Consider the following 22,420-nt stretch of genomic DNA (forward strand, 5'->3'; position numbering starts at 1 on the left):
GGATGACATGGCCCTTTTGCAAAAACAGTTCTGGTACTTTAATCTGGGCCCTTCATAACTAAAATATTTTAATTTCCTTTCTTTCCTGATTATTTTTTAAGTTTCCTCCAAAGTTATACTCACAAAGATGTTCTTCTTAGATCATTTGCTAGTGGGAAATAGACAATTAATGTGCCTCAAACAGTGACTGCAATGAATCATCCTAATCTTTTTGTTGCTTATGAAGATTACTCTGCTATACCATTTATTAATTAATTATTTTTGTATTTAGCTTGCTTTGCAGTAATGTTTTCAGGTACTTATTATAGTGGACATGCCCTGTCTGAACACAGAATCCCTCCATCTCACACCATAAAGATGTACTTTAGGACACCCTTGGAGTAACCTGTTTGTGGAAGTGGGATCTTAGCAAGGTTAAAATTACTAATGTGATGATCATTCTGCCTTGCAAAGTAAAAAAGCATCCACTGTGGTGGGGATAAACCATTTGTTTTCTTGAAAATGAAATATTTTTCATGAAAAACAAAGCCTCACATGCAGGTATCAAAGCAAAGGCAGGTGTTAAAAATAGTTATGCTGAAAGGTTTTCAGGATTTAAACAACTAAATATCACCTCTCTGAGGCATGACTTTGCTTTCATGCCTTGCATGAAAATCTGTGGGGCTAAGAGTGAAAGGGAAACCAGTCGGTTGTGTCCATTAGGAAATAGAGCATCAAACACGCCAGGGTCAGCTCATCTTTAAATGTTTAATACAGTTCGGGTTCACTGCCTCACTCCCTGCCTCGCCAGCTCCCAGGACATGCTGCGTCCTCCCCTCCGACTCAGAGAGCCCTTAGAAATGGAGCCTCTCACCGCTGTCACTTGTCTCTCATCAAGGCAAAGTGCTAAGGAACCTGGAGGATGACTCCGGGGCCGCTCATGCCAGTCAGGTACGGTAAGGCAGCACTGGAAAAAGGCACAGGGTTAACCTTCCTGGTGTGCCTGCTCCCGAGGGAGCAGCCAAGCTTTGTGCTTGTGGCTCACTAGCTAACCCTGCCGCTTCCCACGTGTTGGTCATAATGGCAAATCTGCAGAGGACTTCGCATTTTCACACTGCCGTGCTTGGGAGTGCCTCCCCTTGCATCCTTCGCCTGCTTTCTCACAGGTATGAAATGCTGGTTCCCACCAGGAGAAGAAAGGGGAGAAACAGCAGGACCACCATCACTGCTGCCAGCCGGGGGAATTCCCCGAGAGCAGGGGGAAACAGCAAAGTCAGATGAACTGGGTGAAGTTAAAGGACGCTGCCTTGCGAGCTGACCTGTCCACAAGAGTTTCTTGTTCTTCATCCGGTCCAGGCGGGGTTGTTCACAAGACCCTGCCCGACTTTGGGCTGGCACCCGGGGCTGGACCCCTCCTCTGGCCTCTCTGGGGTGGGCAAAATAGTGTCTCATCTGGCCATCAAGCAGCAAAGGAGCAGCAGGAGGATGTGGTCTTGCCTCTGATTCAGAGCTTTGAAAAACCAGCTCTGAGGCACTGAGGAGCAGACAGCTTTCCAGCGGTCGCTCTTGAGGTTTTGTGACAGCCCCTGCAGCAGCGGCCAGGAGCCTGTCTGCACTAGGGCCTTAGGGTACGGGGCTGCGTGGGTACTCGAGCACCCACGGGGCAGTCTCTGCATCTGAAGAAGTTATGGCATTAAGAGTGTAAAAAGGGAAAAGAGAAAAAGTGGCGGTGCTCTGCCTGAAGCCAGTGATCGAGCAGGAGCCAAACCTGGGCAAGGCACATGCCTGCCTGTTGTACCCCTCCAAATCCATACCATACTGAGTAAATGCCCAGCTTCCCAGTGAAACTTGGGTTGACGCTTAATATTTTTTTCTGTCCCAACCCTGCGAGAGCCCCATATGAGTATGCATGAGTGGGACCCGAAACCCATGACCTCTATTGGCAAGAACGCATGCAGCCAGCTAACAGGCACGGCACTGAGACTTTAATGGAGGAAATACTGTTGGTAATAAAAAGAAATCCTCTTTAGCATCCGTGGTGCAGAAGTGATCCATCCCAGCCCTCGCATGACATCAGTAAAACCCCACATCAGTCACCCAGCCCCACTTTAGTGCCAGCTCACTGAATGGAACAGCATTCCTAAATAAAGAACAGCAACTGTTCCCAGGCTGCCTGTGCTCTTGCACTACATCTCCTGTTGGGTTTTAGGAGCGTTCCAAAGGAACAAGCACAGGCAGCAAAGCAGCAGGAAGGGACCCTATCCCAGTCTCTTCCCTGGGGCAGTAAAGCAGAGCCGTCCGAGCAAAACCATGGCTGATGCCCCTGCTGTGGCAATCTCTGCTCCTATCAGATCTGACCTATAAATAATGCATGTTCTTCCACTGTTGCCTTTCACTACCTGCATTTCAACGTGTTTACAACAGGAACGATATGAAACGTTTTAATATTGCTGTTTGGAAAATGTTATTATTATAGTAATGAGTCCCTGACTCTAGAGCAGGTGCTACGTGCTCCGCTGCAGAAGGTCTCACGTTGGGATACGTGGACCATGGCCTGCCAGACAGCGCTGGCATGTGCTCAGAAGAGCAAGCTCCTTCCCAGCCGCCATGCTGGATCCACACCTCCCTGTCAGAAATTTCCTGAGTAATAGCTGGTTTTGCCAAAGAAATCTTACACGCTTGGGATGAGAGCAGATGTTTGTATGTAGCTTGTTAGTTAAAGGGGATATGACGAGCTTGCCTCTGAAAACGTGGCCACCTGAGAAGTTTTGGCATACTGCTGTAACACTGCCTGGCCCCAGTGCAGGAAAACAAGTATTTTGATTTCAGTGTTTGCTTCTTTTGAAGACTATTCCTGTTCAATAATCATTAAAGCATTTGTACAAGTCCCACTGACTTCAAAGAAATGTACCTGCAGGTTTCAGTTTAAGTGCTGTACCAATACATACAGCCTAAATACCTGCTAAGTCATACAATGTGGCTTTATTCCTTAAAAAGAATGCTGATATTTGAAATGCCTCATATAATTAATTTTCTGCCTTTGATCTTAAAACCAGACATACTCTAATGTATATTTTGTGCCTTAATGCTTTGTTTGTACCTGTCTCAAATCTTTTTGATTCTATTTTCCTTCTTCTCTTTGCAGGACTGGATTTCCAAGAATCATTGAAATCTCTCCTTTGGTTCCCCTTACCAAATATTACTTGATCAGAAACTACAGCTGGTTTTGTCAAAAATGACCATTCTGCAGTGTCAAACACTCTTACCAGCACTAATGTGTCAGTGGCCTATTTAGATGTCTGACGATCCTGAACATGGTTATGCTGCAATACTTAGTATTCCTCATTTATTACTTGTCATTAACTTACTACCTCAGAAGTATAAGAATGCACAGCAAGTGTAGTTATGTGGGGTTTGGCCTAGGTACTACAAGTTTTAAGTTGCAGTTGCTTGGTAGTGTGCGTGGGGGATGAAGACTGGATGTTTGCACCAGATGTCCATCCCTGATCATCTGCAGCTGTGGGGGATGGGACTCGATGACCCCAATGGCTTCTCGCAGCCTCTGTAACTTTAAATATTTTAAAGCTACTTTATGCAGTCCTAATCAGGAACAGTATAATTTACAAAGACATTACAACCTTTCAATCTGAGGATCCTCTTCTAGTGGACAAATAATGCCTCCCCCATCAATTCATCAACAGTCATTACACAGCTGAATTCTTCAGCCTTTCAAGAAGGTTTTCACAGCTTGTCATCTGACCCTGAGCACAGGGATTTCTAAAATATATTGAAGAGGCCTACAAAAGGTGACCAAGAAAAGCATGTTCAGGTATGTTATCTACCAACCCACACCTACAAAACATCTAAAAGGATCCACACTTCCACTGAGAAATTTTTGAGGTCCCTAACTTGAAAAGCAATAAAGACATAAAACTTTAAACAAAGGATAACTCTTAGAATGAGAATGAAACCATATTGTCTTGCATTTTACTCCTTTCCTCCTGAAGTCCCAGAATACCCTTCACAGGACTATATTCAGTATTTATACCTGAGACTGCGGAGGAATCAGCTTCAAGGCTACATGCATCTGGATTTAACCAGATGTGTCCTGTTCTTTCTTTTTTCTAGAATTTTGCCCATGAATGGGCAAACTTGACCGCTTAAGATTTCTAAATGCCTAGATAACCTGGGCATGCCCATGCAAACAAACTTTACTATATATATGCTGGCCCAGGGACACAGGCACACTTGGTCTGACACTGGCTGGATGCACTGGCTGTACTGGACACACACAGATCAAATGATGCAGCGTGGCACCTGCTCGGTGGGGCAGATACCCCTCCGATGCATTGGATTTACTGTGCATGGGCAGGTTACCTCTGTAGCTTCCCGGCGTCTTAGACTAAAGCGCATATGCCACACCGTAGGTGTGTTGAGCAGGAAAGCCTGGACAGAAACGTGAGAGTTCTGGTTCATAACACTGAATGTGCCTAATAAATATTGTAACGAAGGAAATAATACATTCAGTTTGAAGTATAATTTAATACTGGTTTTGCCTTAAAGAGCCCTACAATATCACTGTTTATTCTAGATACTTTCCATATTAGTTGATAATGTTGCAGCGAAATGCAGTAACTTAACATTAAATACCCCTTAGCAGGGGTATGAAGAATTTTTAACAGAGGTATAACGCACACGTACCACGGTGTGTTATAGCATAACACACATATCAAAGGAGCTCCAACAATAAATGACCACCCAGTGGCCATGGAGTAACTCAGGCGTTATAATGCAAAAAAACACCTTTTCCTCCTATTAGGAGGTAAAAGCCCATAGTGAGATTTTTCATTTAATTCTACATGCTTACCGCTAGTTCTTACTACAGATGCTCACTTGATCAAGAGACTATATATCATACCCTGGATCTCAGGATACTCCAGTCCTCACAAGTTGATTATCGCCATACAGCAGCAAGCAGTTACAAAATGTATTCACTGGGAACTGCGTGTAAGTCAAGCCAAGTGTTTGGCTCCCTCCGCACTGTCATGCTTCTGAAGCTGCTGACTTAGTATTTAGTTTATAATAATTTGGTTTATATTTGTTCTGTTCGCAGTTGCTGTTTAAGCTATTTGTGCCCTTCCCCCAGCAGACTGTAGCATAAGAGAAACAAAGAAAGGGTTTTCTAACCTTACAAACTCTACAGCTACTCTTCTTCGTGTGAAAAAAGCTACCCCGTGAACACTGATGCCTAAAACACCTATGAACACTGGATTCATGTCAAATGCCCTGCATTTATGGAGGCTACTCTCACTTCAGCCTCCAGTCCACTAAAAAATGCAGAAGACTGCAACTGCCAACATCCTCTGCCATCTCTAATTACTAATCTCTAATTACAGCAAAAGTCAGCACATTACACCTGATCAGCCCAGGAGGTTAGGACCTTGTCTGTAGGCTGGAACGAAGGAAGGTTTCGAGCCAATCTGAAAGGGATGGGGTAGCATCAGGTGACCTCAGAGCACTTCGCAGAGAAAGCAATCCCATCAAATGAGAATACAAAAAGGTGTCAAGGGCATGGGAAAACAGGACTGTGCTCCAGCAAAGTGTTTGGCCTGCTCTTAGGAGTGGGACTTGATCTCACAACCCACTAACCCCTGCTGCAAGCGGTGTATGGGAGACCCGACCCCTCTGGAGTAAGAGCAATGCACACCTTGGAGCGTAACTGCTACTCCCCACCCAGCCTGCATGGGGACCGCTTTAGGGGAGAGCAGTGCACCCCTCTTTGAACGCACACAGCACCCAGTCCTGCTCAGTGCCCACACACTGCCCTACACAGATGAGCCAACATGGGCAATGACGACACTCCCACCGCTTTGTGAGCTGCCTCCTGCAAAGGCTCTCAGCAAAGCAGCTGACCAACAGTATCCACAGAGATATTAATACACAGAAGGTCCACCAGCAGATGAGCTGGGGAGCTGCAAGCATGCCTGCACGCTCACGGCGCACTGCCCTCTGATTGTAAGAGGAACCTCGAAGAGGAGAGGGAAGTCTACACGGTGGAGACATGACTCCTCTTGTGTACATCGTTATATGTCTTTCGTGTGTTTAAGGGTGTGTGCCACCAAATGGTAAGCGGAGAGAAACAAATATGTCAAAGACCCTGATGGTGGTGACTCGAACAAAGTGCTGCTGCGGCGGGAAGACAGTGATGTACCTGGATAGGATCAGCCTCGTGGGCTCTGTGTTTGCAGACTGCTCTCCAGACACCACGCTGTTAAATGAACTAAAACCAGCATAAAAGTGGATCAAAGTATTTCACTGCTCTCTTACAGCTGCCTTTCTGCAGGCCTCCCCTGACTCATCCGACTTGGCAACATTGCAGAGAGAAGAGTTTCTGACTTTCGGGCACGGATGCTGTGCAAACCACTGCCGTGCAAAGACCACAGGAACTCCCTGGGTTTTCCCCAATTTCTGTTGTGAAGAACAGCACTGCTTACTTTCCCCTTGCAGCCAGGCCCATCTATTTGTGATCCGCAGGGTTAAGAGATTGAGACCAAGCCATCAGCTCTTTCTGAAATGACTATCCTGGGCAATAACCTGTGACACAGCTCTGCTTGGCAAAGCCTACGTCTGTACCCTGGAAACAGAGATATCTGGAAGAGGCTGTCTATATTGGTACTACCACAGCTCAGGTAAAACACAGGTTGTCTTTCTTCCCACTCCTTGTTTACCCAATCCACAGGAAAAAAAGAGGCAATAATGAGAAGTTTTGGACACCAGGAACAGACAAGACTGCTACTGCTGCCTGTCCCCTTGAGCTGCTGCAGAGAAACCAGCTCACCAGAAACCATATTCCCAGAAGTAAGTTTCAAGATAAAAGCAGGCATCATACAAATACCATCACCCTGGAAAGATGGAGCATTAATGCTCTCCCACCCTGCATCTTCCGCCAGAGCTACAAACTGACTGGTGCCGCTTTCCGCCTAATGCTCTTCTTGCCACCAGAGCTGCAGCAAGCCTGTGCAGAGGGGACCAGCACAGTGGCCTGAAAAGCTGATCACTGCCTTTTGTAGGACAGTACCTATCCTGCCACACAGTTCACCGTGGAGAAGAAGATCACCGCGTGTGACGGCCCCGCAGCCCTGGCAGGCTGGAGGCCTGGGAAGAAGTACTTTTGGCCAACCTCCTGGCGTGGAGGGGCTGAAAGGACATCAGGGGCTGCTGGTCTGTGAGCAGCAGGAGCCCAGGCTGGGACACGCGGAGGCGGCAGCCTAGGGAAGATTCCAGCAGGGGGGAAACACAAGCAAGAAAAGGAAAAAGAGAAGACTAGATGGGGAAGGACACAGATGTGTGTGCGGAAGAGATGGGTGTTGGGGAGGGGATGAAAGTGGAGTCATGGCACATGATTCCCCACTCGGTGCCTCGACACTGCGTTAGCCCGGCTGCTCCTGGAGAAACCAGAGCAGGGCTGCCTGTGGCTGGAGCTGCGGCAGGCGCAGGGAAAGGACATGCCTCCAGATAAGGAGATAAAACTGAATCCCAATTACTGGATACTGTCTGCATCCTGCAATGAGCTGAACAGAGAGGGCTGAGCAAGGGCAACGAGAGCAACCTCCAGGTTGCGTCTGTGCCTTTGCTAAGTGAACATCTCCACAATTCATGTGAGTATTTTGCCACTTCTTACTGAGTCATATTAACTCTCACTTTAAAAAGCCACCAGAGTTAGTATAGCACTCACATACCACTGTGAAAATCCTGTACCTGCTATTGTAGGAAACCTATTATTAGGTGAGGCATTATTATTATCTGTCATTTGGATTGTAAGCTGTCTTAGCGTGAGCCGGTTCATGTGGATTGCTCTGCATCAAGCTCCTAACCCTGCCACTGCTACTCTTCTGTAAATTTCCATGCAGACACACTGACTTCAGGATCAGGATCCAAGGAGGATTTAATGAAACTCAGCAGCACTCCAGGATGTGTACAATGCCTCCCACCATGAAGCCCAATCTCCATCAGGACTTGCGCCCACTACAGACAGTGAATAATTGCATTGGCAGGTCTGAGCAGGGAGAGGAGGCTGAAGCGGTGGGGAAGGAGTTTCAGTGCCTGCACTGCGAGGTGTATGTACCTGATCCTCCTCTCGGCTCCTTTGCATACAACTAACTTTCCCATCTCTCCAGGTTTTTCAACCAAAGGGATCTTAGGACTGCCAGGAAGGTAGGGCTGGAGGTGGGGGGGAAGGAGGGGCATTGCCATTGCAATTGGCAACCCCAAGCTTTGGAGGATGACTTGGTTTGGAGCTGCTGGAGCCAGACCAGAGCCGGTGACCCTGCCTGGAGGAGAAGTGAGGGCAGAAAGTGGGGGGGTCCTTTCCTCACCCTGATACCTGAGCAAAAGGGAGCAGGTTTAGCAAGACAGACAGCAGTGGCTACAAAGGGGAATGTTTCTTACAGTCACTGTGCACAGCATAGGGAGGCAGCAGGCTGATGGGGGAGAGATCGTCTTCAGGCCCCTCTACCACTGAAGGGGGCCCCTTGGGAGGCGTCTTACCGGTGGGCAGGGGCGAGGTGGAGACCGTGTTGAGCAGCACCACGCAGACAGCCACAACATCCCATAACTTCATCTTAGATCTCCTTCCAACACAGGCCCCTGGCAGAGAGAGAAGCAGCGTTAGCCCCCAGATGCTGCGCTCCCTCAGTCCTGCCCCCTTCCCTGCCAGCCCCGAGACAAAGCTGGGCAGCCTCGCACCCCAGATGAGCTTGGTCCACCCTGGCCAGGCGCAGGAACAGAGCAGGGGGGAAACAACCTGTGCCCAGCTCAGCCTCCCACCCCTCTCGCCTCCCAGAGCGAGGGAGGTGGGCTCTCCCCAGACAGAGGTGTGGGGGAGGAAGCGCAGGATGGCCTCCAGCCCCTCTATGCCCAAGCGAGCTGCTTTGGGGGATGCGGGCAGGCAGGTCCCTGGAGCCTGTGCCCAGGGACGTGGGGGTGTGACTGTGTCCCTGTGCTGGCAGCCAGGTAACCTTGCGCTCATCCTCCCCCCGCACCCGGGCAGCTTCCGGGCACCTGTCCTGGGGCTGGGCCAGGGCAGACCGGGCTTATTTGGGGTGCGGGGCTGTGCAGATTTGTTGTGCTACAGGCACACCTTCTTCTCCCTTTCCCTCTCTTCTCCTTCCCCTCTTCTCTCCTTTTCCCTTTCCCTTTTTCTCTTTCCTTTTTGCTTTCATCTTTTTTTTCCCCTTTCCCGTCCACTTCCCAGTCCTCATTCTCTTTCCTTTTCCTCTTTTTCATTTTTCTCTCCTTTTCTCTTTCCTCTTGACTTGTCACCTTTCCTTTCCCTGTCCTCTTCCTTTTTCCCCTTCCTTTCCACTTCTCTTCCCATTTCCCTTTCCCCTTGTTTCAGTATTTCCATTTTCCTCCCCTTTTCTCTTTCCCCTTTCTTTTTCCCTTTCCTCTGTTTCCGTCTCCCTTTCCTTTCATTTTCCTCTCCGTGTCCCCTCCCTTTCCTCCTCGTTTTCCTCGTTTCCCTCTCCTTCTCTTTGCCTCCCCCTCCTCGTTTCCTTCTCCTCCTCTGCTTTTCTTTCTTTTCCCGTTCCTCTTTCTCTTCCCTTCTCCTTTCCCCCTCCCTCTCTCTCCTCCTTTTCCTTTCTCTTCTCCCTTCCCTTCCCTTCCCTTCCCTTCCCTTCCCTTCCCTTCCCTTCCCTTCCCTTCCCTTCCCTTCCCTTCCCTTCCCTTCCCTTCCCTTCCCTTCCCTTCCCTTCCCTTCCCTTCCCTTCCCTTTCCCTTTTTCTTCTCTCCTCCTCGCTCCCCGGTCGCCCCGCCCGCGGGCAGCACCCGATGCCCGCCGCCCGGGGATGACAGCAGCCGCCAGCCCGGTTCGGCCCGGCCCGGCCCGGACGGCGGCACAGGGCAGTGTCCGGCCCGGGGGCCGCAGCCCCGCCGGGGGTCCCGCGGTGGCCCCGGCTCCCCCAGCGGGGCCCGGGGCTCGGCTGCCGCCCGGTGCGCGCTGTCCCCGCCGGCCGCTGCCTTCGCACCTCGCCGGGGCCGGGCGGCTGCGGCGCGGCCCTGTGCCCCCGGGCCGGGTGCCCGCCCCGGCCCGCCCGCCCCGCCGCGGCCCCCGCCTCGCCCTCACCTCCGAGCTGGTCTCGTCGGACCCGAGATGGACATTAACGCCGGGGAGCCGAGCGGCCGGACGGGCGATGCATGTGGGCCAGGTCGGGGGCTGACGGCCGGGACCCTCTTTGCACGGGGGGGAGGGGGGGGGGACACGTACGGAGGAGGGGGGCAAGGTCGCAAGTCTGGCTGGAGGCAGAGGGGAGCCGCCAGCACAAGCCCCGGCGGCCTCCCCCGCCGCCGCCGCCGCCGCAGGTGCTGTGGCCGCGGCAGGAGCGGCGCCGCGGGGGTCTCTGCCCGCTCCGGCCCCGGAGCCGCGCTCAGCAGCGGGGGGAGCGGCCCGAGCCGCGGGGAGCGCCGCCTGGCAGCGGGAGCTGGCTCTGGGTGCTGCTCTTGGGACCCTGCCTGGAAATCTGAGAAAGACACTCCATCAACAACTGCGGGGAGTCAGATGAAGACATCAGGGCTCCTGTAACGCCAGCTGGTCCAGCACCGCGGGGAGCCGCGCACCGCTCGGACACGCACGCAACGGCGGGAAGGGGAAAAAACCCCGCGAAAAAAAACCCACCCCAGCTGAGGAGGGGAGGGAAAAATAAAAATTAAAAAAAAAAAAATTCAAACCACCCCCCTCAGCCTGCCAGGAGAATCAGAGGCCGGCGCTGGGATTTGTAGAGCCGGTAGCAGCAGCAGCAGCAGCAGCAGCGGCAGCGGCGGCGGCGAGGCTTCCTCCTCCAGATCGGGGGTCCCGTCGCGGCGAAAGCTGAGATCCAAGCGGGGAGCGTGGCGGGAGGCCGGGCCGGTGCCGGTGAGCGCCCGCTCCGGCTGCCCCGGCTGGGCCTGGGCGCGCCCGGCTGCCCGGGCGCCGGCGGGGCCGGGCGGGGGGGCGCGGGGCTGGGCGAGGCGCGGGGCGCGCCGCACCCGCGGGCGGAGGGGAGCGCGGAGCCGGACGCGCGGACGCGGGGGCTTTGCCAGGGCGACTCGGCGCCGCAGATGGATTTATAGGGCCCTTTGGCAGTGACGCGCCCTCCGCTGATTCGCTTTCAGACCCAAACACACGCTGGCCCCCCGCACCGGACCCCGCGGAGCCTCCAAATATCTCCCGGCTGAAGTCACCGGCCCGACATACCGTGGGCTGCGCGGCCGCCGGCGCAGCCCCGCGGCACCCGCTGGCCCCGCGGCGGCGGCGGCGGCGGCGGCGGCGGGGCCGGGCCGGGCCGGGCCGGGGTAACCCAACACCGCGTCCCTCCCCAGCGCCGCTCCTCCGCGCTCCCGCCGCCGGCCGCCCGCCGCCGCGGACAGACGGACGGACGGACGCACCGACGGGCGGCGGCGGCGGGGAGGCCGCCCCCTCCTCGCCCCTCGCCCCTCGCCGGCCGCAGGTGCCGCCGGCGCGGGTCCCCCGCCGGCAGCCGCGCAGCGCTGCGGGGCCCCTCCGCGCAGCCCGGCCCCTGCGCGGGGGGCGGCGGTTTGACTCGCCGGAGGCCGCTGCAAAGTCGCTGTAAACAGTCTCGGCTTTCAGCCCTGCGCCGTGTATTTATGACTCACCCAGTTGTCCGGAGGTATGAGGTCCTCATGTCGCCGGTGCTATGAAATCAACGCGGCGCAGCCCGGGCGGGCGGCGCGGGAGCGCGCAGGGCTTGTGCGGCGGCCAACAGACCGCTCCGTCCGCCCTGCGCTGCTGCTTTGTTTTTAATATGTTATTTGCTTTGGGACTTTTTTGGGGGGGAGGCGCTGGGGTCTGGGATGGAGCAGCAAAACGCCCGGGAGACCAGCTCGCTCCCGCAGCGCGCCGCGCCGGTACAGCGCCGAGCACCGGAGCTGCGGGGACGGCGGGACCCGCGCTGGGCACGGCCGGGCCGGCGGCAGAGCGGCCCCGAAAGTTGTAACCTGGCTGCGGGTTTGTTTCCATACTCCCCCCCCCTTCCCTCCTCCGGGTGTGTGTATGCGTGTGGTTATGGTTGTGCATTCACACGTGTGCGCACCGGCTCGTCCCTCTCTCCCGGGAAGGGCGAGCAGCCCGCGGGCAGCCCCGCCGGTGACCGCTGCCCGGTCCGGCCCCCCCCGCCGGCGCGGCTGCCTGCTGCGGCGGGGCGGCCAGGGCTGCTGCGGGGGGTCCGGCAGCGCGGGGAAGGGGAACCGCGCCGAGCCTCGTCCCGGCCGGGCACCGCCACCGCCAGCGGCACCGTGGGCTACCTTTCTCCGGCTCTGCCTCTCCTGGGCCACCTCGTCTGCTGTACAGCCCTCTCCCTTTCCCTCTCTCTTTCCCTCTCCCTCTCCCTTTCCCTTCCTCTCTCCCTCTCCCTCTCCCTCTCCCTTTCCCTTTCCCTTCTCCTCCCCTCTGCCACATTCACCTGTGTATGTCCCAGCCAGCCCAGGCCCCCACAAGTAAGAGGATGCAGGAGGCAGGTGGGACCAGCTCCTGCTACCTGTCCTGGGCTTTCTGCACAGCCCTTGCTGCACCCCTTGCACCCTCTCTGCACCCCTTGGCTAGGAAGTAGGATGAGGATCTCAGGCGCAGACTCCAGAGCCAGGTGTGTGCACGCGAACAACGCTTGCTTGCTCTTCTTCATCAGTGTGAAACATGCAGGATGCTCCGAGCACCCGGTTCTGGAGGAGATCTCAGGCCAGGGGCTGTAGGTCTGTAGAGGGGGTCATGGTCACCTCACCAGGTGTAATGGGAGTGAGATGCAATCCCTGTGCCCTCCACAGTCAGAGTAGTGAAGGTTTTTAAGACGTGTTTATTGGAAATTTGGAGGGGTCTGCTAATGTCATCTGGATGGGCTGCCAGGACAAATATTTCTGCAGGAGGCATCTTCTAAATTTCCATCGGATGACAAGACGGAGAGACGAACACGAACCTCCTCACGAAGCCCGTTGGGCAGCATGGCTTTTCCATCATTGCAGTCATCTGCCTGCTGAGGGGAAATTTCACAACTGTCTTCCACTAAATGGGGCATTTGTGATGAAGGGGGCAGCCTTCCTTGGGAACATGTCCCCCTCTCTACAGGAGCAACAGATTTGCAACTCAGAAATAATGTCTGAATGAATTACTTTATTAGATTTTTTAAATTTCGGGCTATTTATTTTCATAACTTGGGGAAAGACTAATTTGCACAAAAGAGATTTCTCATGAGAACAGCAGAGTAAAATTTATCCCCAAAAGCTATCTCCCATTACAAATTTGAAACAGTATTATACATCAGTAGTCACTTAAAAGTCATCTTAACTTTTTTTCAGTACAGACAATCCAGTGACAGGCACCTGGAATAAAAGTTTCTGAAGTGCAGGCTCTTTACAGACAACAACAAATAGGTGGAGCAATGACAGAACAATCCGTTAAAAAGAAACAGGGTATATGGTATCCGTGTGATAAAGACACAGGCATTTAATAAGTGCATCTGTTTATATATATGTGCACACCAGAAGGGGACAGGAGAAGGCATTACAAGAAGCAGTGGTTGGTTTGGCTCAGCGATACCGTTCAGGTTGTGCTACCTCTGCCACGAAGTTATTTACACGTAGTTGTGAGATGGGTGATGGACGCAAGTGCCATACGCACGAAGTGCTGTATGCACCAGGTGCCATATGCACAAAGTGCTGGATACACCAAGTGCTGTATGGCACAAAAAGCCGTTCCCGGCTCCCAGCCTGAACAGAGCAGGCAAAATGGATAGAGGAATGGATGCCCCTGTTGGAGATCAGGGACTGAGACATTGAAATGAATCTCTTGGTTACCCTGTTAACATGCAGTGAGATGGAGTCCTAGTATTTTAACTAGAAGACCATTAAGTGAACCTTTACTGCACATATTGGATAAAATGAGCTCAATGCATTATTCCTTTGCATGGGTTTTGTCAGTGCAAAGCCACTAATTTTCTTTAAATAACATCAGGTAATGAAGCCAAGACAGAGATTGTGTATCTGTAATACTGCAGGAGTTTATTTTTCCTTGCTATTAAAAGACGCTGAAAGCCTGGTTTTTAACATATGCGTTATTTAGCTCACGTGAACCGTAGCAAAAGGAAATGTTATGCAGATGTCTTAACTGCACTAAGAGGATGGTTGAAATACATGGAGAGTAAACCTGCTAGTTTTTAATCACAAAAATAATTTACCTGCCTCTCCTTGCACCGCCGTTGTGGGTCTCTTGTTAAGGAGGGTTACTGAGAGCCCTGTGCACTCTTGCTTCATGGAAACTAAAGTAGCTGCTGGAAAATTTCCATAGTTCTATTAAAAGTGAACAAAAGCTACAAAAAATAAGAATTGGTTATATTTTTCTATAGAGATCATAAAGTTTTAAGCACACGTGTTTAGGAGCTGCTTGAGATAAAACTTTTTTTGGTGAAGAAGAAAAAGAACTTCTGCTGTCACGAAAGAAAACAGAGAAAAATGACCCATTCAGACCTAAATAAAGTGTGCCTTTACATTGTAAAGGTTGCCTCTTTTAAAACAAGCTAAAAAGCTGCTTGACGTTATGCAGTATGGTCTCATTTTTTGTTTATATGTGTCAACATGATGTATAGATCTCTTAAGATGTCAAGCGCTCCATATTGTGATTTCTAAGTTACCTTTGAAATACAAAACATGATTTCCTAGTTGCAGTATGACTGCTCAGGCAATAAGCGGGTGTTTCTTTGGTATTAGTAAGAGGAGATTGCGCTGTTGTTGAAGCGAGTGCCCTTGGAAGTCATCTGAGTACCAGGGAATTGCGCCAAGCGGCTTGCAGGCCTGGGGAAGCAGTTGTGTTTTGGGCTACAGCTGCCTGATCCTGCATGATGTTGTGATGTCAAACACCCTTGGTCATCCCTGGACCTGCAGGAGGTCCCTGCAGGATTGGGCCATTGCATGAAACTCAGTTTTGAGCATTCATTCCCTTTCTTTGATTTAAGATGATGAAGGTTTGTATGAATTCATGTGTTTTGGGGACATGGGTGGCCATTCTGCTTTGCATTGGCATCCAATGCTGGACCTGCTGTTCCTGCATCCCATGGTACGTGTATTATGGTGACTTAACTGGTGGGCAAGGGGTAAGACCTTAATTTAGATAAGAACCAGAGTCAAAATGTGGCAGCATAGATATCGCCCTGGGCAGTGCAGGTCTGTTGGGGCCCATGAGGATTTGCCCAGCCTGTGCAGGAGCACAGACTACCTGCATTGCTCAAGCAATCTATTTAAAGCTGGCCCTAATTGCTGTGTTTACTAGAATTATTGTGAGCTGGTGCCAAGGTCTGTTCTTCAGCCTGGGGCCAACTGCTGCTGTTTGACCACATCCTTCCCGCTCCCTCCCAGAGAGGGTGGCTGCACGCATGTAGCCTTGGGCATGGCTCCTGGTCCCTGTGGACTCCCGCACCCGTGTGGGGATGGGATTGTCTGGGATGGCATGGACCCCAGCACGCCAGCGACCATTCTTCCAGTATCGATGGTTGGGCCTGGCAGCATCCCCGGCAGTGTTTATTTTCCCGGGACAGGTGCAGCCAGCGTGTCTCCATGTGCTTCAGGCAGACCTCCTTGTGCAATGGAAGCAAGTCCCAAGCAGGGGCTCTTCTCTTGCTGGGGTGTGAGAAGGAGAGAAGACACCCTGTTTCTAAAATTGGTCTGAGATGTGGCAAATGGGGCTTAAAAGCAACCTTAACTTTTCTTTGGGTAGGTACTTGCAGAACTTTATTACAGATACCTGCTTGTATTGTTTAACTTGTATATTTACAGGTAAAGGTTAACGTGATGGGGAACACTGTAGGCAAATTCTGTTGAACAGTTCATCTGGGCAGTGTCCTGTGCCCAAATTCCCCCCATAGCTGAAGTTCCTTTATCCTTTAGGAGGCAATTTTCGGGGAAATACTAGCAGATGATGCAAAGCTTTTCTGCTAATGCCTTTCGTGTAGTAGCTCTCTAGCAGAAAGCTACTCAAAGGACTAGGGAGTGTCATGAACAGATGAACTAGTTGCATACTTCAAAGAGAAGCCTGATAACAGTGTTTAAAAGTTGCTAATTAAAAGTAATTGTAAAGAGCTGTCACACACTGCTACTGTTTTAATTGGCATTCATCACAGCTGCACCTGTATTATGCTGCCACTAGGATCCTGGTGTATTTGCTCTAATCTCAGAATGTGTCACCTTCTGAGAGATTAGGAGATCATAAAAGCATGAGGGCAACATATTTGTCAGGGTTGAAGGTCACTAATCTGTGCTGAAAGCAGCCAAGAGGAGTGAGCCCTGCAGAGGGACAACTGGAACAAGGAGTGACATTTTGCAAAAGCGGTGAGCTTTTCCATTTGGATTCTCTCTCCCAAGGGTTTTTTCCATATTTCTGAATTTGCATTCTGCTGTCAGATGTTGGCATAAGACATGAGGAGGGTCATTCAGAAGTATTCATTAGCTTGTTAAATTTAATTTCTGCCAGGCCAAGTTGATTAAAAAAAAAATCCAACTTTACAAGATATGTGGCAGAAGCTTGGTTCTTTTGGATGAACATCCCTCTTAGCCTGTTACTAAGGATAGGAAGAAGCATCTCAGCAGTCTGAATGACTATGATACATTCAGCAGAGTATTCAGCTGTTTGCTTATGGCAGACTTGCAGCTGTAACTGTATTGTCCTTGTAAACCACTGGCATGTCAGATAGCAGTGGTTATCCCTACCTAGCCTGGGCAGCTGGGCAGATGTTTCTGTTAGGGTGAGCAGAGACATGTCGCAATTGGGATTGGTTATGAGAACAACTGGGCTATAAATGTTCTGCTCCTTGCTTACGTGTGCTTCGTCATGTAGAGACAATTAAATGATACTTTTAATCTCCTTGTGAATGGGGAATTATGGCAGTGTTTGTTTAAAATTTTTTTTACATAAAACAGTTATAATGTATGCTGACCATCAGCTTGTAATGCTTCAACATGCTGGCTTACATTGGGAAAACTTCACTATTACTGAAACTAAAAACATTTATTTTGTTTCTGTGTTCAGAAAGAGACATTCATGAATATACTTTCACAGAGCAGAAGATTTACGACTTGTTACAAATTCAGAGGAAATAGCTCACATGCAAAATAGGTATAACTGATTAATAGAGCTGTGAACTTACCCATCTGAAAATCTTCTTCAGCAGTTAGGAGAAAAGCTCTGAAAACTTGAGGCTGTAATCTGGGACAAAAATGCAAACTGACAGATTTTATTTATACCAGGCTCCTTTTAAAGTCACTCAGTAGGAGCCAGTCACTTTTGCTTTGATTTTTGTGGAGTCTTTGCATGGATCTTCTTTAGGAAGGAAAAGCGTGGGGTACTGTAGCATGCTCATGCTCTGAGCTCTCCATAGTTAGTAAGACTCTGAAGTGCAATGATGTATGTGATCTTCAAGGAAGTTCCTCTGCAGATTACGTTTAGCATCTCAATTCAGCACAGCAGTGAAACATTGACTTTGAGCCAGGGATGATTAGCATACTTAGACACATGCAAGCTTCTTGCTGAATTGGTTCCTGGATTTTAAATGTCTCAGCATGGAGTTATATTTCCACTGCTTTTGTGCAGGGGAAGTGAAAAAAATAGACAGTATTAACCAGCAAACTGAAATAGAGTGCAGCCATTTAGGAATGTAGAGGTAAGTGAGGGGAGGTGTGAAAGAATACCAAATTCACAGGAAAGATATGATCAGTCATATTTGGGCTGGAAAGAAATGTCAGAAATGTTATAATTTGCAACACAGCTTCTTAAAAAAAATAAAAAATTGTATTGTATATCTTGGGATGGTAGGATGCGACAAGGCTTCATGGATAACTCTTGGTAAATTTGCTACAAAGTTTTCCATGTATCTGCTGTCTTAGGTCCATGAAAGTCAATACAAAATCAATATTGGGAACTGTGCCTGCTGTTCTTACTCCAGCAGTATTTCCATTGGATTCATTGTGACGATTTCCCAAGGCACTGGTTGCTTCCAGAGTCAGTGTGGTGCTACTGGATTAGGGATAGTGCAGCAGGCTTGTGCAAAAGCTATTTTCCATGGAGAATTATTGTTGCTTTGGGTCAAGTCACCCCCTCATTCCCACTCCCTCTCTTTTCAGATTCTTTCCCAACATCACTCTTTCCATAAAATATCTCACCTGTACTCTCTGAGCCACTGTATCAGGTTTTGGAGAACTTCTGGTTTTGTTCGGGGGAATGGAAATGAGAAATGGAAACAAGAAGACGTTCTTTATTTTTGTAAGAAGAAATTCACTCTTGTGCAGGAGTTAAGATCATATCATTAGCTAAGATCCCAAGGAATTAACTTTTCTGGAAATGGGTAAAAGGGGAGTTTTCCCCACAGCCTTCCTTCATTATGTTTCCCTTTGCCTTTTTCCTCTGAGACATTTAAAAAGGAGCCAGGGAAAAACGGGCAGGTCTTCTTAGCAAGCGCATGTGATATCATGGTGGGAGCTGTTAGATGTTGTTGGTTCAAGGAATCAATTATTTTTTGCTTGGCATGTTTAAAGCCAAACTTGCATTTTTAGAGGGGGGATGAACCTATATTGCAAGACACTTCCTTTGTCTGTTCAGGAAAAAAACCCCAGTCCTTTGCTATAGGAACAGGGGTCAGATGTCAGAACAGTACAACACATGAGCAAAAATCCAGGGAGGCTTTAATCAAGGTAGCTTTTTACATGAAGTCAGGTTACCCCAAAACATCAACAGATTCCTTAATCCAGAGATATTCCCAAGATATCAAACTATGTGTTCCTGACATCAAGGAGTCTTCACTTTCTGACAACCCAGGACACAAGCCCAGTTCTGGCCCCAGTGTCAGTCAAAATTTCAGTGCCATTTGGCTCCTTCGGTGGTCCTTCATACTTGTCTGACTGTTTGTGTCAGGATGGCCACAGCAGCCCTTGCCTTTCTGTACTGCAACCTTCCCCGCTTCACTCTCTCCAAGTGCTGCAAGCAGCACCTCCCGCCCGCTATTAGTGACCCTTGCATCGCTTCTCATGCCTCCCATTATAGGGTCTCTTCTGTGCCTAAAACCTGCTACCTTCTCCTCTGCCACCCAGTCTTTAGTCTTCGATGACGCCACGATTGTGGCTGATCAGGGCCACGAAGGGCTTGTGCCTGGGTGCTGGCAGCCAGCAGGCGTGCAGCTGGGGACACCCACTCCTCAGATCGTGGGAGCGCAGGGTGCAGGTACCAGGCACTGGTCCTCTCTGCTCACAGCTCCAGCACTTACCTCTCTGCTGGCAATAGAAGAGGAAGCAATCATTTACAAAAAAAAAAACCAAAAAAACAAAACCAACAAAAAACAACCCAAAAACCCAAACGCCCCTCAAAAAACCCCTGACCCCCTCCCCCAAAAACAAAGCAAAGAAGCCTCAAACCAACAGAATTGTTTAGTACTGAATCCTCTGAACATGTCATTTCATCTCTGTTCTCTTTATGGGAATTCCTAACAGTCCTTATCACATTCCCCACTTTGTACCAAGGTCGCTACAGCTTTTAATGAGTTTTTTCTGTGTTTTCTGGCGGGAGGGAGGGACGGATGGACCAGGGAAATGGAAGAGTAGACACACACAGACCCTTGACATTGATGCTCTTGGACTGTCTTCTGCCTCTGACATTGCCTTATTTTGGGAAAAGCCCACTGAAAGAGGTTGAGATAGGGCGAGGTACTGTGGGTTAGCCCCCCCTCCATCTAACTTTTGGCAGGCAGCTTGGGTGTCCAAGTGAGAAGCCAGTTTGCCACAGGCTTTTTCAGTAGTTCATGGAGGGTACAGCCTCCCAGAGGGCGATTCAGCCCACCTAAGGGATGAGCAGCAGCTCTCTGTATTCATTGGTGTCAGAGGAAACCAGAGGTGACCAGCCTCATAACAGAGGCATCCCTGCAAAACAAGCTTGGACGAGAACAGGTTTGTAGCATGGGAGCAAGGGAGAGAGGACCTGTTTTCCGATGCTTGGATATGTGTTGTCAGGAGCACTTGGAGGTGTATTTGTCACAGAAAGCATTTGTTCTGTGTCCTGGGCCCGCTGATAAAAACACTTGCATCTGTATGGAAACACACACACTTGACTGGCAGTGCCCTGTGGTCCTGAAAGCCCTTACCTCCCCTGGCACCCTCCCTGCAGTCACTGCTGCTGGGATGGCTTGCCCACCTAATTTCTGAGACATTTCTGGCCTAATTTTTCCCCTCCACTCTTCCCTGAGCAGTACCCCGGGATGAGTGCTCCTCTTGTCTGTGAGGGTACACTGCACATGCATATGCAACATAGATATTCCTTCCTCCATAATTCCCCAGAGCACAATGGCCAGAGATGACTTGTGCTTCTTCTGGCCTCGATTCTGCCAGGTTTTCTTGGCAGAAAGTTTGCAGACAGCTTCTCACAGAAGATGTAGCCTAAGGAGAAACACGGATCTTGGCTTATTCCCTGGCACCAGGGGAAATGCAGCACAAGGTGCATGGGAAAATGCAAGGGCATGGGCACTGAGCACAGCAGGAAATATTTAAGAATCACCAAGTTTAATCAATTCTTGCTAAGCTGATGATATCTTAGAAGACAAATGCTAACAGCGGTGTTTTGAGTGTGCAGTCTCTCAGGTAAGATTCCCTGGGATGTCAGCACCTGTCTGACAGGCAGTGGGAAGTGAAGTGCCTTCAGCTTTCAACAGCTGCAGTCCTAGTAACTGGCTGTACAACCATCAAAGCTGAAACAAGCTCTGCATAATTTCTCTGTCTGCTCTCTGTGTATCTGCTGCAGCTTATGCTGACTAGGAAATGGGAAACACATGGGAGTAGCCTGCCCCCTTGGCTTCATCACAGCTATATCGGTTTTCCTGCAAGACTTGGAGTTGGCACAAGCAATTTTAGCAAACTTCAATACAATCCATGCAAGAGTTTTTGTGTCACTGCCAGTCTCTGAATAGAGAGAATGACTGCAAAGGTAATGATCTGTCTGAAATGGCTCATTAGGTTTGGGAATTATCTGAAAGGTTGGTTAATAAGCAAGTTTTTACTGTCATCTGTGGTCACTAATGATAATATTAAATCCTACTGTAAAACATAGTAAGCAGCTGTATCCCTGGTGTTTTACTTGGGAAGAGACCTAACCCCAAACTTCTGCATGGGCAATAACTCTGTAATGAAGCCTCTGAGATGTGGAAAATTGGAGAGTCTCTAAGGGCTGATTTTAGACTGACAGCCTGAGGAGCCTGGGACAGTGTTCAGAGGGGCTGACTGCTATTTGCTGTGAGTGTTAAATTTATTTCCCTGTGGTCTAGGGCTTCTTGTGTGTTGGGAAGGTTGTTTGTTTGCTGCCCTGCCTGTAGGGATCCCCAGAGGCTTGCAGCTTCTTGGCTGATGGTCCTTGCTCACCTGAGCCCCTTCTTCCTCCCTCATGGCTCTCGGCCTCCTTTGGAGTCACTCCTCAGGCTATTGTGTTGTCTTCTTGGCTTCTGCTCTTAGATCTGTACATGCTTCGCCCAGGAAAATTTTGTGTTTCAATATGGTATTAGATGTTATTCATAAGACTTTGTGTCATTGCTTTGTTTTAAAATTCTTATTCTTTCTCTATGCTGTATCAGGGACTAGATAATCTAGAAACTTACCCTAAGTTACATCTCCAGCAATTGCCTAGGGATCTGCACTCCTTTTCCCCTGTCCTATCTGTTTGGTGCCATTTCTTAAGGACCTTTATCAGAAAAGCATAGTTGCAGGAGGAAGATTTAATGTTTGAGTCATGGTTTTTCCTGGGATGAACTCTGACTTTAACCTTTTTAGAAATATCAGCACTTTGTCTCCTGGACCTGTAGCTCTCTCATTTAAAATGCCTAACTGTGTATTTGTCTCATCTGGATATATTGGAATAAATTGAGCTGGCTAAAGCTCCTTCCTTACAATACAAAACTAACTTCTTTGATTAGGCGGCTTTAAATTATATTCAGTATCTGATAATTTTTGAAAGTTAAGTAAGCATTCAGTTTCAGTATCTCCTTTGAGGTAATTTACTTTCACTGACTCTATGAAGCCCTTCAGGGTTTGAACCTGAGCTCTTTCTCTTTGTGATCTGGTCACACCTTTCACCCTCCAAAGGACCAGTAGATAGCAGCCTCCTTGTTACACCAGTTCATAAATTTATGCAGACTGGGCAGCTGCTATTTCATCATGAAAGTCCCTGCCCAAAGATGCCAGGGATACTGCTTCCCTTTCACTCTTTAAATCAAAACTGAAAGCTTCTTTCCCACAACGCTCTCATCTGTCAGCTGGTCGCTGCATGCCGAGCTATTCTATTGTGGAACATTTGGAAAGCATCTCTTAGCCATGATCCTTGGAGGGGCTGAGAGCTCCCCTCATCCATGAACTTTGCTGGGGAGTGGAATGGCTTTGCAGG

The 22,420-nt window shown here is 49.7% G+C and overlaps 1 protein-coding gene across 5 annotated transcripts in view; it reads right to left on the bottom strand.

Annotated features, from left to right (window-relative positions):
- GDNF (glial cell derived neurotrophic factor) overlaps nucleotides 1-22,420 on the bottom strand; it is a 170,614-nt gene that overhangs the window by 10,695 nt on the left and 137,499 nt on the right. For 2 of the 5 annotated variants that reach the window (XR_012779039.1, XM_075527470.1), the window contains exons 1-2: nucleotides 10,106-11,064; nucleotides 8,428-8,625 (exon numbers count right to left, since the gene is read on the bottom strand). Coding sequence is in view for 4 of the 5 variants with exons in the window: in XM_075527470.1 (XP_075383585.1) it covers nucleotides 8,428-8,599 (172 nt within the window). In the remaining variant the exon portion in view is untranslated. Of the gene's footprint in view, nucleotides 1-8,427; nucleotides 8,626-10,105; nucleotides 11,065-22,420 lie in introns of those variants that run through there. The other 3 variants (XM_075527472.1, XM_075527473.1, XM_075527471.1) reach the window with 3 other exon arrangements.

This window comes from Mycteria americana, chromosome Z (genome assembly GCF_035582795.1).
Source record: "Mycteria americana isolate JAX WOST 10 ecotype Jacksonville Zoo and Gardens chromosome Z, USCA_MyAme_1.0, whole genome shotgun sequence".
NCBI lineage: Eukaryota > Metazoa > Chordata > Aves > Ciconiiformes > Ciconiidae > Mycteria > Mycteria americana.